The sequence below is a fragment of the Tursiops truncatus genome, chromosome 2 (assembly GCF_011762595.2).
Source record: "Tursiops truncatus isolate mTurTru1 chromosome 2, mTurTru1.mat.Y, whole genome shotgun sequence".
Classification (NCBI taxonomy): Eukaryota; Metazoa; Chordata; class Mammalia; order Artiodactyla; family Delphinidae; genus Tursiops; species Tursiops truncatus.
In genome coordinates this window covers 169,984,381-170,000,549 of record NC_047035.1, presented here as the reverse complement: position 1 = coordinate 170,000,549, position 16,169 = coordinate 169,984,381, and the positions used below count along the sequence as shown (strand labels likewise).

The 16,169-nt window shown below is 41.0% G+C and overlaps 1 protein-coding gene across 5 annotated transcripts in view; it reads left to right on the top strand.

The window, feature by feature from the left end:
- The window catches only part of ITGA8 (integrin subunit alpha 8), a 179,736-nt gene that overhangs the window by 31,933 nt on the left and 131,634 nt on the right, over positions 1-16,169 (top strand). For 4 of the 5 annotated variants that reach the window (XM_033852479.2, XM_073801693.1, XM_033852478.2 and 1 more), the window contains exons 5-10: positions 2,954-3,015; positions 4,848-4,893; positions 7,677-7,802; positions 8,728-8,772; positions 11,210-11,253; positions 12,944-13,000. In XM_033852479.2, the coding sequence (XP_033708370.1) occupies positions 2,954-3,015; positions 4,848-4,893; positions 7,677-7,802; positions 8,728-8,772; positions 11,210-11,253; positions 12,944-13,000 (380 nt within the window). The remainder of the gene's footprint in view (positions 1-2,953; positions 3,016-4,847; positions 4,894-7,676; positions 7,803-8,727; positions 8,773-11,209; positions 11,254-12,943; positions 13,001-16,169) is intronic. The other variant, XM_073801692.1, reaches the window with a different exon arrangement.

Here is a 16,169-nt window from a genome sequence, read left to right as displayed (position 1 = left end):
ACATGCCTCTTACCTTGATGATATATCCTCTTTCAGCTAACATCAAGGATGATTGTTTAGAAACCATGTCACTGCTTCTTGTTCTGCCTTTTTATCTCACTGCCCATGTGATGGGAGAGCTCAGATTAAAATACAGCATAAGCCATCTAGACTTGTGGATAAGAGTTGCAGGGTGAGTTTGAACCATTATCTAAAACTTTAAAGTATAGTATGCTCTCATTTTGAGTTACACGGGTATATTATGTTGCGAATTTATTTAGCGTTTACTTTCCTAAATAAAAGAATAGCTTGACACAGGTAAAGGTGAAGTTTATGTCGAGCTGCAGAACAGCCAAACAAATGGCCAGGAATTCTGTTCAGTCTAGTACACAACTCCAGTGTCACATCCTCCTGGTCTCTCTCTTACTGGAAGTACTTCCCTCTCAAATGCACCCAAGGAGCCGGCTTCCTGTGTTCCCTAAGGAGTTCACAGTTCATAAACACAAAGCCACCTTGTTCATGAGCGTATGGTCAATATCACAGAACAGGGATATTACTTTCAAAAGAGAATTTCAAGAAGCCTCTCATGTTCATGTCACACCGCAAAGCCCCTTCACTGACACTTTGAGCAATTTGGGTGGTAGCCTGCTCATTCATATGCATGACATGCCTGTAGCTCTTACGGTCATTCATAATTTAGATGGCAATGGTTTACACACACCTTTCCATTCTCCTTGGGAAGCCAACACATGATAGCGTGATTCCCTGGATTCCTGAGTTTACTCTACAGGGCATAATTGCAAAGTTCACAGATGCTCTGAAGTTCTAGGAAGAAAGATTCCTTCAGCTCTCATAATTGTAAGAGAAAAACTTACTTTGCAAAGGAAATAACCTCCCATTTCTATCATAAGCACCACGTCAACATTTGAAGTTGGTTGCTTTCTCGATGAATTTTATGAAAAATTACTGTTTTCTCTGAATTTTTTCAGTTTCCTGTTTTGCAGCAAAATGATTTCAAAGAATGGTCCTGTTTCTTCCTTTCTGAATAATTTACAATATTGAAAAAGTCAGAGTCGATTTTCAAAAGGATTTATAAAAAAGATTTATGCATTAAAATACATTTCTTAAATACAGTGAACACATCTATGTTCACATAATCATATATTTTGTGTTCATATATATTTCTTGTTGCATACAGCTATTTACAGGCATGAACTTCTAGAAAAATGGTACCTGGACATTTGAGACTTTAAGGAACTTTGTAGCATTCATAATTATAAACCACAAAATATAGTTACAAAATAAAATATATTATAAGGTACTGTGCACTAAACATTTGTTAAGAGGGTAGATCTCATGTTAAGTGTTTTCACCACAAAAAAACAAACAAAAAAGCAAATTTGATTGAGGGTGAGGAACACAAGAAATCTTTTGGAGGTGATGAATATGTTTATTCCCATGATCGTGGTGGTGGTATCATGGTATGAGGCATATGTCTAAACTCATCAAAACGTACACAGTAAGATGTGCATTTTTTTGGTATATTAAGTATACCTCACTAAAGCTGTAAAAAAAAAAAAACTTAGCTGAAAAAAAACACACACAAAGCATCGACATTTGAATTAAAAACAGATCATCAAAAAAATACAGTATATGAAGTAGAAAAGTATTTTAAAATATAAAGGGAACATCTGGAAAGAATGGCTGATGACAGTGCTAAAATTAGCTAAGTACTAGCCAAAGAAAAGAAAAAACAGAAGGCATTCTAGGAAAAGCTGGAAAGGCCTGATCCATTTCAAAAAGCTTCTGGAACAGGCACATGTCCAGCCTATGAATTTTTCCTGGGATGATGTGCTTTTCCTTTCCTGCCCTCTTATTTTAGTTTCCATTCAGGAGTATCCTTGATAAGAAAGGAGTAATTATTTGCATGTTTGCATCTAATTGTATAATGACTGAGATTCCCTCTACTGAACTATATTTTGGTTTTAATTTAAGCACTTTAGGAGTGATACTCTTTTAAAGTACAAATGACAAGTAGTACATTCCTCATCCTAATGTCCCAGGATCCTAATATCCTGGGAATCCACAGGTTGACCTGCCTATGGTTTAAAAAACTGTATTACAGGGCTTCCCTGGTGGCGCAGTGGTTGGGAGTCCACCTGCCAATGCAGGGGACGCGGGTTCGTGCCCCGGTCCGGGAAGATCCCACATGCCGCAGAGCGGCTGGGCCCGTGAGCCATGGCCGCTGAGCCTGCACGTCTGGAGCCTGTGCTCCGCAACGGGAGAGGCCACAACAGTGAGAGGCCCGTGTACCGCAAAAAAAAAAAAAAAAAACTGTATTATAAAAAAGTCCTATTGGACATTCAGCTAGTGAATTACATTGCAGAGTATAAAATAAGCCATTTCTAGAGAGTTTTCTCTTTTGTGAACACTAGAGTCCCTGTGAGATGCAATGTGATCAGAAATGCCAGGTCCTAATTTACGTAATGATAATAGAAGAATTTGAAGTTAATTTCTGGTGAGAGATGAGGAAATTGAAACTCTTATCGGTGACCCCAGCAGAAAGTGTCCACCCAGGTGACTAAATTTAGCTCTCTCTTTCTCAAGGCATTGCTTTACTCAGAACACGTGGGCACCGCAGAAACACATTATTGCCAGTTGGGGAACTTGGAACATAGTTGGGAGATGGAGGTTTTATTTCTTCAAATAAACATGAGTTATAAAACCCAGTATCGTAAGTCCAAGGAACGTTATTCCTATTGCTCTTACTGTAGAATCACAGTGCCATTTGGGACAAGAAAACAGATTGCAATGTATTTAAGAAATTACTTGGAATAAATTTTAAAAATAAATATAGAACACATATTGATCATTTTAAATTTAGAAGTCTATAGATAAAACAACAGTGTATCCTGAACTGGTTATTAAAACTGGATAATGATGTTATAACATTTGTATCTTTTGATCATTCCAGGCAATGCTGATCCTGAAGGTCAGGGTTACTGCCAAGCAGGATTTAGTCTGGACTTTTATAAGGTAAATTCTTTTGATCTTATAGCTTCTAAAATTTATTTTATCTGCTTGATTTTTTTTTACCCCCTGCCTCCTCTCATTCCCACTTCCACCCCCAATAACCACCATCAACAAAAGAACCTTTAGGTATATACCTGGCCTGTTTTGGCAACTTTAAATTTTTTTGTTTGCTCTTTATTTTTAATAAAGTAATCTATACATACGGCAATTTATTAAATAGTAAAGAAATCATGAAGAACCTAGGGGCAAGATGGGAATAAAGATGCATACCTACTAGAGAATGGACTTGAGGATACGGGGAGGGGGAAGGGTAAGCTGGGACAAAGCGAGAGAGAGGCATGGACATATATACACTACCAAATGTAAAACAGATAACTAGTGGGAAGCAGCCGCATAGCACAGGGAGATCATCTTGGGGCTTTGTGACCACCTAGAGGGGTGGGATAGGGAGGGTGGGAGGGAGGGAGATCCAAGAGGGGAGAGATATGGGAACATATGTATATGTATAACTGATTCACTTTGTTATAAAGCAGGAACTAACACACCATTGTAAAGCAATTATACTCCAATAAAGATGTTAAAAAAATAAAATAAAATAAAAAATAAAGACACATGGAATAATGGTTAAAACAGTGAAACCTGCTTGCTACACAGAGAAGAGAGTTGTTTAAGGAACTGGATTTGAAAAACATTCTGTAATGCATTTAGAGAAGTGTTTAATGCCCTTTGATAATCTCCTCTGCTTCCTTTGCTTGTTATGTATTAAAAATGGTTATATGAGAAAAAAAAAAAGAAATACACAGGCTGAAAAGCAACAGTCTTGCTTCATTTTTGCTTTTTCTTCCTTTTTTGCGGTACGCGGGCCTCTCACTGTTGTGGCCTCTCCCGTTGCGGAGCACAGGCTCTGGACGCGCAGGCTCAGCGGCCATGGCTCACGGGCCCAGCCGCTCCGCGGCATGGGGGATCTTCCCGGACCGGGGCACGAACCCGTGTCCCCTGCATCGGCAGGCGGACTCTCAACCACTGCGCCACCAGGGAAGCCCCTTGCTTCGTTTTTAAATGAAAATCTCAAAAACTCAGTAAAGAAATGTGCTTCTAAAAAGATCACAAGAATCTGTGTTTTTCTCAGGTGTAATTGACTGATTAGAGTTCACATTAGTGTTAATGTTAATTTCACGTTATCCTTTCACAAATTAAAAACAGATATTTAATAAGAATGTGGGCGGCAAAGCTTCCATGGTTTTGCAAATACTGTAAATTTCATCAGTGTCTGAAATTTTACTTTTTCTCCCCCCCCACCCCCCACTAAAAGTTAAGGATGCAGGATAAGGAAGGTGGGGCTCTAAGTTGAAAGGAAAGTTTTTATTTTCTTGTCTGGAGTTGTCACTCCCTCTCCTGGGAAGGGGTGTGTTTGCAGATGTATAGAAAAAAAAAAAAAACAGGCATTACTGTGGCCTTAAAATAAACAGAAATCACATTTTCTTTTTATTGCTAAGGTTCAAAAGACCATGTCTACTAAATTGCACAGCATGGAAGATGTACATATTTTGCTTACCTGAGGCAGTGCCAAAAAACTGAATTTATATATTCTCAGGGGAGAGAATTTTACTTACCTAATTGAATCTAATTAAAATTATTTGATATAACACACTAAATAATTGAAAGGAATAAAAGGAAAGAAAATGACCTGCATGACTCAGATGTAAGGGCCTCTTTTAAAAATTACTTTTTATGTATAATTGTTAGAGCAATGCTTATGAACAATGATTTCTCACCCTTAAAAAAAAAGAAACTGTTTTTCTTTTCCAATTGTTGTTGCCGTTTCTGTTTTGTAGAACGGAGACCTGATAGTTGGAGGCCCCGGCAGTTTTTATTGGCAAGGTAGGTCCTGTTAGCAGAGAAGAAATGCCCACGGGTTGTTTCCAACAGGGAGATGAAACAGAAGTAACATCAAGTGTTGACTTTTTATTATGTTAATTTATCTCCATATTGGTAGTTTCTCCAATGAAGGAAGCATCATTTCAGTTTGTACTTTGTGATATAAATGATATTTTAAAATACTGTTGCAACTTAATTCCTTCATTCATCAAATGCTTATTGAGACCATGCCCGGCTTTGTGCTAGATGCTGAGGGTACAATAATGAGTAACCCGCAGAGGTTAGCATCTGGGGAAAGATGCAGGCATTAATCGAATACTCACACGAGTACTTAAGAAACTCGAGGCATGATACTCACTAGGAAGGTATGTCAAGATGGGGCCATGAGAGCATAGGAGGCTTCTCCAGGGTGGCCCCATGCAGGTATGTTTTGTCCTCTGAACACTGGCTGACCAGATGAAATTACAACCTGGGCTCTGCTTAGGGAGCCCTGAACCCAGGTGCATGATGGCATCTGCCCAGGGGGGATGACTTCCTCTAATTCTTAAAAAAGGTGTTACATAAGCCGGCATCAACCTTAAGGTCAACGAATTTGGAAGCAGCAACCCTGAACTGAGCCCTGAACCCCGAGTAGGAGGTAACCAGGCGCAGAGAGGAAGGGTTGTGTGAAAATGTTCTAGGGCATAAAGGAGCCCGGCGAGCTGAGAATGGAGGGAAATCAGGGGACTAGAGTTAAGAGCTGCTGAGTGGGATGGAGGGGTCCCACCCTCCCTACAGGGCTTGCAGCCCCAGGTAAGCAGTTTTGTCTTTATCTCCAAAACAATGAGAAATCCCCGGTGGATGGTTGGAGTTTAAATGGATTGCCTGAGGTAGAATAAGAATGTGTTGTTTGTTCTGAGAATAATGGGAAACCACTGGAGAATTTGAAGCATGGGATGCTATGGTCGGGTGTGTGTTACACAAAGATCACACTGGCTTCAGTGTGGAAAATGGATCCGGAGTTGGCCAAAGTGCAGTATCAGCAAAGGAGTTCTACGGTTATAAGCTAGTTTTAAGTCTATAAGGTAAACCAGCTGTAAGGTTCAGATGAAGATGTTGGCTTCTTCGAGTGGTCACAGTACAGACTGAGAAAGGGGTGGAATTTGAGAGATACTTCAGAAGCGGAATAAACAGCTTGGGTGATGGTTTGGAGGTATGTGGGTGAACAGGGAGGATGCCAAGGATATGTTTCTGACTTTTGTAACTGAATGGTTTTAGGTGGGTCCCAGTCCCTGAAATGGAGAAAGCCGGAAGAGAACGGGTTTGGAGTGGATTGGGGAAGGAAGATGATGAGTTTACTTTTGGTTATGTTGAGTATGAACATGTTTGAGATGTCCAAGACTTTTCACATAAGGATTTAGATGTATGGGCTTAAACTCAGAGAGGTTATCTAGGCTAAAATAAAAACTAGCATAGTAGTGATAACCAAAGCCGGTGGATGTGAAGGATGCCTCTAAAGAGAGATTACAGGAGAATACAGACTTAATTTTGGCTGTAAAGTTTAGAATAAGGATAGAAAAGAACATGAGAGAGATGAATAGTTGAGTGAAGTTTTTTGGGTTTTTTTTTTTTTTTAATGGAGGAGACCTGATCATGTTTAAAAGGCCAATGGGAAAGATACAGGCGAGATGGATTTATGATAAAATTTTACATGAAATTACTGTTAAGCTTAATTCATACATATACAACTATGAACATCAAATAATTAACCTTTCAGTTCTTTAAAACATTATTTTGCAAACTGGAAAACAATATATTTATGCAGAGGATGGTATAAAAGTGATGTTTTTAAAAAGATTTTGTTCTAATGCAGTTGATTAATTTCACATAATCCTTTCCTTACGTTGAAAAAAAAGTCTGATACAGATTGATATGCTGACAATTAGATATGTCAAGGGGATAGAGAGCATTGTCTGAGATAGATAATTTAAAATTTTACTCAGTCAGTCTAAGATTATAATATTTATAGAAGAACTAAAGGAAATAAGCAAAGGCAAAGCGTGTCTGTGGAGCAGGGAAGGGGATATTTAGCTTTAACCCAGAGAAAACTGGCAAATTCTACAGACGTTGTTCAGAAACTCATGTGTAATACGATTGTCTTAATATAAGAACAGTCATTCAGGCAAGGTCACTCGGAGATATTTACGGCCTGATTTAGCAGTTTTATTCTTTGGAACTTCAGACAGAAGGACTGTGGGAATGTGTGAATTCCCAAGGAATAGTTTGGCTTTAAAATTAATATTAAATTTTGTCTCTTGAAAGCATTCCTCCCAGTTTTCTCCCAAAGAGCATGAGAGACGCACACTTTTTCCTTAGATTTCCAAATAATATATAGGAATGCATAAAAGTTGTAGCGGAACATTGCTGGCCATCTTTTGGATCCATGCCTATCCTGTTATGGAGTATAATCTATAAAAATACTGAATCACTATGCTGTGTGCCTGAAACTAACATGATATTATAAACCAACTACACCTTAATTTAAACAACAGAAAAAAATAAATGTTGTATGAAAACAATTACATAGTCATCTTTGGTTCTTCTATCAGAATGGAAAGCTCTAACCAGCTGTCAGCAAACTTAGCCTGCAGTTCTAGAGCCAGGCAGGAAAATCCACTGTCGAAAATGCAGGCAACCTCATGACCATTTTCAAGGGCGTGTGTGTTGCTCAGACACCCTGCGTCTGTGGCGGAGAGGACCCGCCTCTCATGTTCATTCAGCAAATCTATTCGTTTGTTTGAACACAGGTCAGGTGATCACTGCCAGTATTGCAGATATCATTGCAAACTACTCATTCAAGGATATCCTGAGAAAATTGGCTGGAGAAAAGCAGACAGAAGTGGCTCCTGCTTCCTACGATGACAGTTACCTTGGTGAGATGCATTGCTCAAGACATTTGCGGTTTCTCAAAAGACAAGCATGTTAAATGTGGAAGCAAATTTTATTCCTCACTTATAATATTTGGCACCTTTTGCAAATTTTCTTCTCTTACTAGCTTCGAGTGGACTCTTAACTTTCTTTTCTTTTTGAGTTCAGCCATTATATGCGTTCTCCATAGTTTCATAGCTGTTTATAGGCTCCGTTGACAATCTCTTGCAAATAAATATTTTACCAGTCGTAGATACTATGTATAGTGAGGATGCCAGTACTACTGGGCAACATGATGATGACCGTTTCCAGTTTCTAAAAAGGAGCAGAGACTTTCCAGTTGCTAGAATGTTCTCAAAATTTATTACGTGCAAACCACACAATGCCATTTCATCACTATCGTTTGCCACCTTTGGTATCGTATCGGCATTTTGATTCCTTGATGAACTTCTAAAAACTGTAGTTATCTTTATCACCTCGTCTCACTTAGAGCAAGTGAAGTTTTTGGGAAATCATCACATAAAGTATGGGAAGTAGGCCTTGTAGGTGATCAGAAATTGCAGAACCTGAGCACAAGAGATACCTCTCAGAGTAAGTATGTCTGATGATGATGAGTCAGCAACTCTTAAATGCAGCAGCCACCATTCACACGTCGAGGTGGGCAATGAAGCCTTCCTACTTCTAAAAGGGGCCTCAGAATCCGAAGGTGTTGCCAGGCTCAGAAGAAGCAGATCTAGTATGCTTCCAAGATTTAGTATAAATCCTGGTTTGATTAATTTTTCTCTTTGTAGAACCCTAAACTTCTATGCAATAGGATTTGTTGGCGTTTCTGCACAAGGTACTACTATGGTAGTGCCTTCATATTTCTAGATACAGATCATTTGTAAAGGCTTCAAACGTGTGATTCGCTTGTTTCTTGCTTTAAAACAGGATATTCAGTTGCTGCTGGGGAATTTACTGGGGACTCTCAGCAAGGTGAGAAACATTGTTGAAATGAAGCCCTCTGTTGGATTGGCCAAAACATTCGTTCACGTTTTTCCATGCGATGTTACAGAAAACTTGAACGAACTTTTGGGCCAGCCCAATATAAAACACGGGGAAAAGTGCAGTGACCTAGAAAGCTCTTTTAGGACTGTGATTTTTAAACAATTCTGAAACTTTTAATCAGCCCTACATTTAATAACTCCTTTGTTATTAAGTGAGGCTGCAGGCCCCAAAGTTACTAGTGTGACGTCTGACTTTTTTTTTTTAAACCAAATTCTGAATGTTTGTGGGAAATGAGAAGCCGTGGTTGCCAGGTATCTCACTTGGTATAATCCCCTTAGTCTTTCCTGTTTGGCAAGCCTGATCCCGAAATCAGTCAGCTCTGTTCTACCTGACTGTGTCTGTTTTTAGGTGCCCCTAGTAAACGTCCATACCTGTGTCCAGGAAGCTGGAATGCGGTATAAGGTCTACAATCTACTCAACACTCAACATCTCTATTTGAACGGCTCTTCCAAACTTAATAAGCTTATACCTGAACTCCTGATCTTTCCACTTAAACATGCTCTACCCTCCATCAGCTCCATCTCAGTAAATGGCAATGCCATCCTCCGAGCTGCTCAAGCAAAAAACCTTGCAACAGCCTTGGACTGTGCTCTTTCTCTCACACCCCATCCATATCTAATCCACGAGCAAATCCTGCTAACTAAACTCAAAAGACAGCCAGGATCTGCCTACTTTTCACCTCCTCCGCAGCCTCCACTCTGATCCAAGTGCCCATCAGCACTGTGGCAATAGCCTCCTAACTGATCCTCTTTGCTTTCATCTTGGCTCTCCTGTGGTCTTCCCTAGATCCAGCAGCCAACGTGGTCCTTGAGGAAGAGAAGTCACGTGGTGTAACTTCTTGTCCCAGTGACTGCCCAACTCATTCTGTCTAAAATCCAAGTCTTCACAATGACCTAAAAGACTCTGTTCATGAGGCCCCTATTTACTCTGACCTCAGCTCCCAGTCCTTTACCCCTGACTCCTTCCAACCACTCCAGCCACCCTGCCCTCCCTGCTGTTCTCTGAATACTCCAGACACACTTCTACCTCAGGACCTTTGCACATGCTATTCCTTCTGACTAGAACATACTTCTCCTAGATCTCCATAATATTTACTCCTTTACTTTCTTCAGGCTTTGGTAACATGTCATCTTCTTGCCAAGACCTTCCCTGACCACCCCAATAAATCATAATTCCTTCCGCCTCCCAATTCCAGCACTCCCAGTACCATTTTACTGCTTAGTTTTTCTGCGCTATACTCATCCCCTTCTAACATGACATTTGACTCTACTTTTCAAATTGACTGCCCCTTCCAGCTCAAGTATAAGCTCCATGAGAGCAGGGAATTTTGTCTTTGCTCCGTGCTGTACCCTATGTTCGCAATGAACATTTATATGTTGATTGAATTAGAGTAAATTTACTACTGAGAAGTCCAACATCTAGGCCCAAATGGATCTTCTCTGATGATTAACGCTCCAACAGCATGAGCGTCCAACTCTGCTAGAGTTTATTACATCAGATAGAATTAATGCTAGAATTTGTGCTATACCTTTAGGACCAGCTTTGGGTGAAGGGAAATTTGAATGGAAGGGGACTCTTTTCCAGGCCCCCTTTCTTTAAATTAAACTAAAATGTTGACCCCAATGAATCAAAGGATAGTTTAGATTTATAGAAATGAGAGCTGGAAAGAACTTTGATAATCAGGCAGTTCCAACTCCCATCTATTGTAGGTGACTGGAAAAAATCAGTTTCAGTGATTGATCCCGGGTTTATGGCAGACCCAAGGACTGAAACCACTGTTTCCTGAATCTAGAACCATATCACTGTGCATTGGAATATGCTCCCCGCTTTTCACCAGAGTTGCTTTTTCTACCTCTATTATTGAAGCTTCCCTTCCTCGCGTACCCTTGGCTGCCAGGTTGTCCTATAATTCTGTTCCAGGGGGCAAGACTCAATCATTTATGGTATGTGGCTTTTCCTTGGGTAACTGAAATTGTTTGAACACATTAGTGGGACAGGAGCTGTTACTTTGTACACTAGTACAAAAGACTAGTACGAAAGACAGTGAAAACCGGAGAAATCAGAGTACGAGGTTTAACTGACAAATCACACACAGATCTGAGAAGCCAGGCTTATGTTCTGGAGGCAGAAACACATGGAGAATGTGATGGAGACAGGTAAATCTCAAAGTACGACTTTGGGTCTTCTGTTTTCTTTCGTCTGTAGCAGAAGCAAAAGCCAGTGCGAAACTGTGGCTTCAAACCTCCATCTCTCTACAGGATCCACGATAGTTACTCATTTAAGAGGCACCCTCTTTAGCTGATTTGTTGTATAGCTTTACAGTGTACTATGCCACTCACTTTGTAAATGACTATTTCCATCACAGAATTGGTTGCTGGGGTTCCCAGAGGAGCACAGAATTTTGGATGCGTGAGTACTAAGAAGGCGTTACACGCTACATTCTCTACATACGCAAAGAAACATTTTGCTGCATACAGTTTTCAAATCTTTTTAAATGCCCTTTAATAGTGAGCACTACTGATCCACGCTTGTTTGCTTACAAACAGGGAGGTTAGATTCTTTTCTGATCTGGGTGCAGGATCAACTCCATAGTCTGTGGGACCCAGTGTAAAGTGAAAATGCCTAGCCCCTTGTTCAAAATGGTTAAGAATTTCAGGACAGTGACAGCTGGGCTATCCAAAGGGTGGGGAGGGCTCGTCTGCATGTGGGACCCTTTGGGACTGACTGCACGGGTCACGTGCCCATGAAGCTAGCCTAGCCCTATGCGTGTGCATAATCTGGGAATAGTTGCAGAGGATCCCATTGTTGATGTGATCAGCATTTTAATATGTCCCATACGGTGGACATAATAAGGTCAATTGTTATTTCACTAGTGTATTAGTTTGCAAGGGCTGTCATAACAAATGACCCCAAACTGGGTGGCTTATAACAACATAACTTTATTCTGTCTCAGTTCAAGAGGCCAGAAGGCTGAAATCAAGGTGTGATCGGCACGGTCACATCCCTCCCATGCATGTAGGGGTGGATTCTTCCCGCCTCTGCCAACTTCAGGTGGCCCTGCCTTTCCTCGGCATGTGGGAGCTTCACCTGAATCTCTGCTCTGGTCTCCATATGGCCTTCTTCCATCTGTGTCTATGTGTGTCCTCTCCTCCTCTTATAAGGACACCAGTCATTGGACATAGGGCGCACCCTAAATCCAGGATGATTTCATTTCAAGATCCTTAACTTTACTTATTTCATCTACAGAGACCCTATTTCCAAATAAAGGTCACCTTCTGAAGTTCGGGATAGACATGAGTTTTGGAGGGATACTATTCAAACCCATTACAACTAGTTACCATAAAAATAGGAAAGGAAAATAAATCGACCTTATGAAAGGAAAAACATATTTTAAATAATGTTTAAGTCTGGTAAACTTATAATATCTATAGATTTTAGGTTGTCTGGATAGAATTTTTTTTTTTTTTTTTTGTACGCGGGCCTCTCACTGTTGTGGCCTCTCCCGCCGGGGAGCACAGGCTCCGGACGCGCAGGCCCAGCAGCCATGGTTCACGGGCCCAGCCGCTCCGCGGCATGTGGGATCTTCGCGGACCGGGGCATGAACCCGCGTCCCCTGCATCGGCAGGCGGACTCTCAACCACTGCGCCGCCAGGGAAGCCCTGTCTGGATAGAATTTAAAAGGAATATTTTTGCTACATGGATAATACTTTAAAATTTCATTTTTTTGCAGAGAACCATAGTCATCAATTTCTCATAACAGCAAATGCACAGAAGTGAAACTTAGATTAAATTTTTGATTAGATCAATTAACTGACTATCAGATTAGGTGCTCTCAGTGTTCCTGAATTCATATTTCTCTACATCAGATTAGTAAGCATGCATTTTGTCTGAAAGGATCCCAGATTTCACCATAAACAAAAAGTTCAGTTGGATTTTTTAAAGATCGTTCTTTTGGGCTTATTTTATTTTATTTTTTACATATACAGCTAACCATTTATGACTCCTCACAAAAATTTTAAAATGATTTAAGTTAAACTTTTTAAAAATTGCTCCAATTCTATGCCAAATGATGTAACCTATCTAATTTCTATGATTTCAGGTTTCAATCATTAACTCTACAGATATGACCTTTATTCAGAATTTCACTGGTGAACAGGTGAAGACATTTTAGAATCAAATAATGAATGTCACTCTGCACTAACAGTATACTGTAATATGTTATTTATTCATTCATAAAATAAATATTTACCGAGCACCTACTATGTGCTGGAAACTCTTCTGAGCACTGGGAGTGTAACCAAGTAGCAGACAGACAAGATCCCAGCTCTCATGCAACAGTCCGGGGGAGGCTGATGGGGGGTGACAATTAAGAAACAAGTAAATGCCCACGATGATTTCAGAAAATGATAAGGGATGTAAAGGCAGAATATGCTCCCTAAAAGCCCAAAAGCCACTAACTGCTGAAATCCGAGAGCAATCCTGTTATGTTGCGGTCCTTATGTGGTGTGCGCGGTGATGAGTTCTGAGTACCCGCCTTCCCCCCGAGAAGACACAGGCTTCTTGTAGGTTTCACATGTTGGTCAGTCAGTGGGTCTGGGCTCTGCCTTCCTGTCCTCACAGTGACTGGAACCCTCCCCAATCCCAACATTATATGGAAGATAAGCTCTCTGGTTCTGGTCCCTTCCCCCCAGGGGGTAGGTATGGCCCCGTACCCACTGTCACTGGCTGGGGTCTTATTATCAATGGGTCAGTTGCCTGCAAACAGGCTGCTGTCATCCTCCTGACGTAACACGGCCTGAGGTCACACTTCATTCACTACCCTGGGTTTCCTGGGTTTTTGACCTGTTGAAATCTGTCACATTTCTTTAAAGGATGAATGTGATACTCCGGTCTAAGGGAGCCAATCGTGAGTTGAATTCATTTCTCTGGTCAACCAGTTTCCTTTCCTAACCACCAACCCAGGGTAAGGAGCTTCTAGCAAGCCTCACACTTGACTCCAGCCAAGTTACATCTTGGCCCACGGGATCCCAGGAGGATCCAGGTTTAAGATCCTGAAATGCTCAACTCTTAGCTACACACAGAAATTCGGAATCATATATTTGTCAAGCAAATAGAGTTTTTTAAAGAACACAGAGCATTTTTGACATTTCCTCCCCCAAATTGGGGCTTTAGTCTATCCGTTACTGTGCAATTTTCAACAAAGCATTTAACAATGTCCCTCATGGTACTCTTGTGGTAAATATAGAGATATAAGGCTGTGATGATAGTGAAGTTGGGTGGATTTATAAATTTTGAACCATGATTCCCAAGTGGTGACAATTAATGGTTTAATGGAAATCTGGCAAGACTTCTCCTTTGTCTTTTCATTTCATTTTTATCATTCAAAGCTCTTTAAACATTGTTAAATTTGGCCTTTCTGTAACTTCTCATCTTCAATACCACCTAGTTCTGCAATCTTGAACCTCAGAACTTAATACATAAGTGATGAAATTCCTCTGAGTGAAGACCACACAATGCCACCCAGGAATAAGAATTTCACCGTATGTGTTTGGAATAGAGAAACGAGGTGGGAGAACTGAGTTATTGCATGAGGCAGTTAAATGAGGCATTCATCTCCTCTGCAAAGAGTACTTTGCACTGGCACCCATGTCTTAGCCCATGGACTACTATAATAAAAATACCATAGACTGGGTGGCTAAAGCAACAAACATTTATTTCTCACAGTTCTGGAATCTAAGATCAAGGGGTAGGCAGATTTGGTATCTGCTGAGAGCCTGCCTCCTGTTCACAGCCGTCTTCTTGCTGTGTCCTCACCTGGTGGAAGGAGGGCTAGAGAGCCCTCTGGGGTCTCTTCTCTAAGGGCACTAATCCCATTCATGCAGGCTCAACCCTTCGTGACCTAATCACCTCCTGAAGGCCCCACTTCCTAATACCATTATATAAGGAGTTATGTTTCAATATTTGAATTTGGAGGAGGGGAGGCATAAACAATCAGTCTACGGCAACTGTATATGTTTGGAATAGACAAAAAAGGTGGGAGAATTGAATAATTGTGTTACACTTGGTAACTCATCTATTTTTTTCCTCTGCAAAGAGTATCTAGCACCTGGCACCTACTCTGAGCTAAACACTGGTCAGACAGGGCAGAGAGAAGAATGAACAACACAGATGGAACTCTCTGCCTTCTGTGGAGCACACTTTCCAGGGGACTGTAGGCTGATTAAATTTGTAGGTGATAGGAAGCTAAATTGGCTAAATCAGGGGTCCCCAACCCCTGGGCCACGGACTGGTACTGGTCTGTGTCCTGTTAGGAACCAGGCTGCAGAGCAGGTGAGCAGCGGGTGAGCGAGCGAAGCTTCATCTGTATTTGCAGCCGCTCCCCATCGCTCTCAGTACCACCTGAGCTCCACCTCCTGTCAGATCAGCAGTGGCATTAGATGCTCATAGGAGTGTGAACCCCACTGTGAACCGCGCATGTGAGGGATCTAGGTTGTGCGCTCCTTATGAGAATCTAATGCCTGATGATCTGAGGGGGAGCTGAGGCGGTGATGCTAGCTCTGGGGAGGGGCTGCAGATACAGATCATCAGTAGCAGAGAGGTTTGACTGCACCGAGACCACAGTGAATCAATTGCTTGCAGACTCATATCAAAACCCTATCAGTGAGTGGCAAGTGAAAACAAGCTCAGGGCTCCCACTGATTCTGCATTATGGTGAGTTATATATTATTACATTGCAATATATTATATATTGCAATGTAATAATAATAGAAATAAAGTGCACAATAAATGTAACGTGCTTGAATCATCCCGAAACAATTCCCGCCCCCCCCGCAACCTGGTCGGTGGAAAAACTGTCTTCCACGAGACCAGTCCCTGGTGCCAAAAATGTTGGGGACCGCTGAGCTAAAGCATTGGATGGCAGAATACGGAACTGAAAAATCTTGGCAAGCTAAAACTATTGGCCAAATCTGAAGAGATTATAAACCTTGAAAACATAGGTTGAAAACAAAAATATAAGAGCTAGAATGTAGAGAGATTAGGCACACTGGTTACACTCAGAAAAGACTTAGAAACCTCAGCAGACGATAAACTCAATATGAATTGATACAGAGACGTGGTTTACCCTCAAATTAAAACCTTTTTATGCTTCAGTGATATAAAGAGTTCAAAGCAGAGGGTGTCCATCCTACTTATCTTCTCCTGTCAGTGTGTTCATGGGGTATCATCTTTTCTTTGGTATCCCATGTTGTATCCCTAAGAAAGATGGGAAGCCAACCTAAAACATTTCCATAGGAGATTTCACATGGAAGTGGAATTAGATTTAT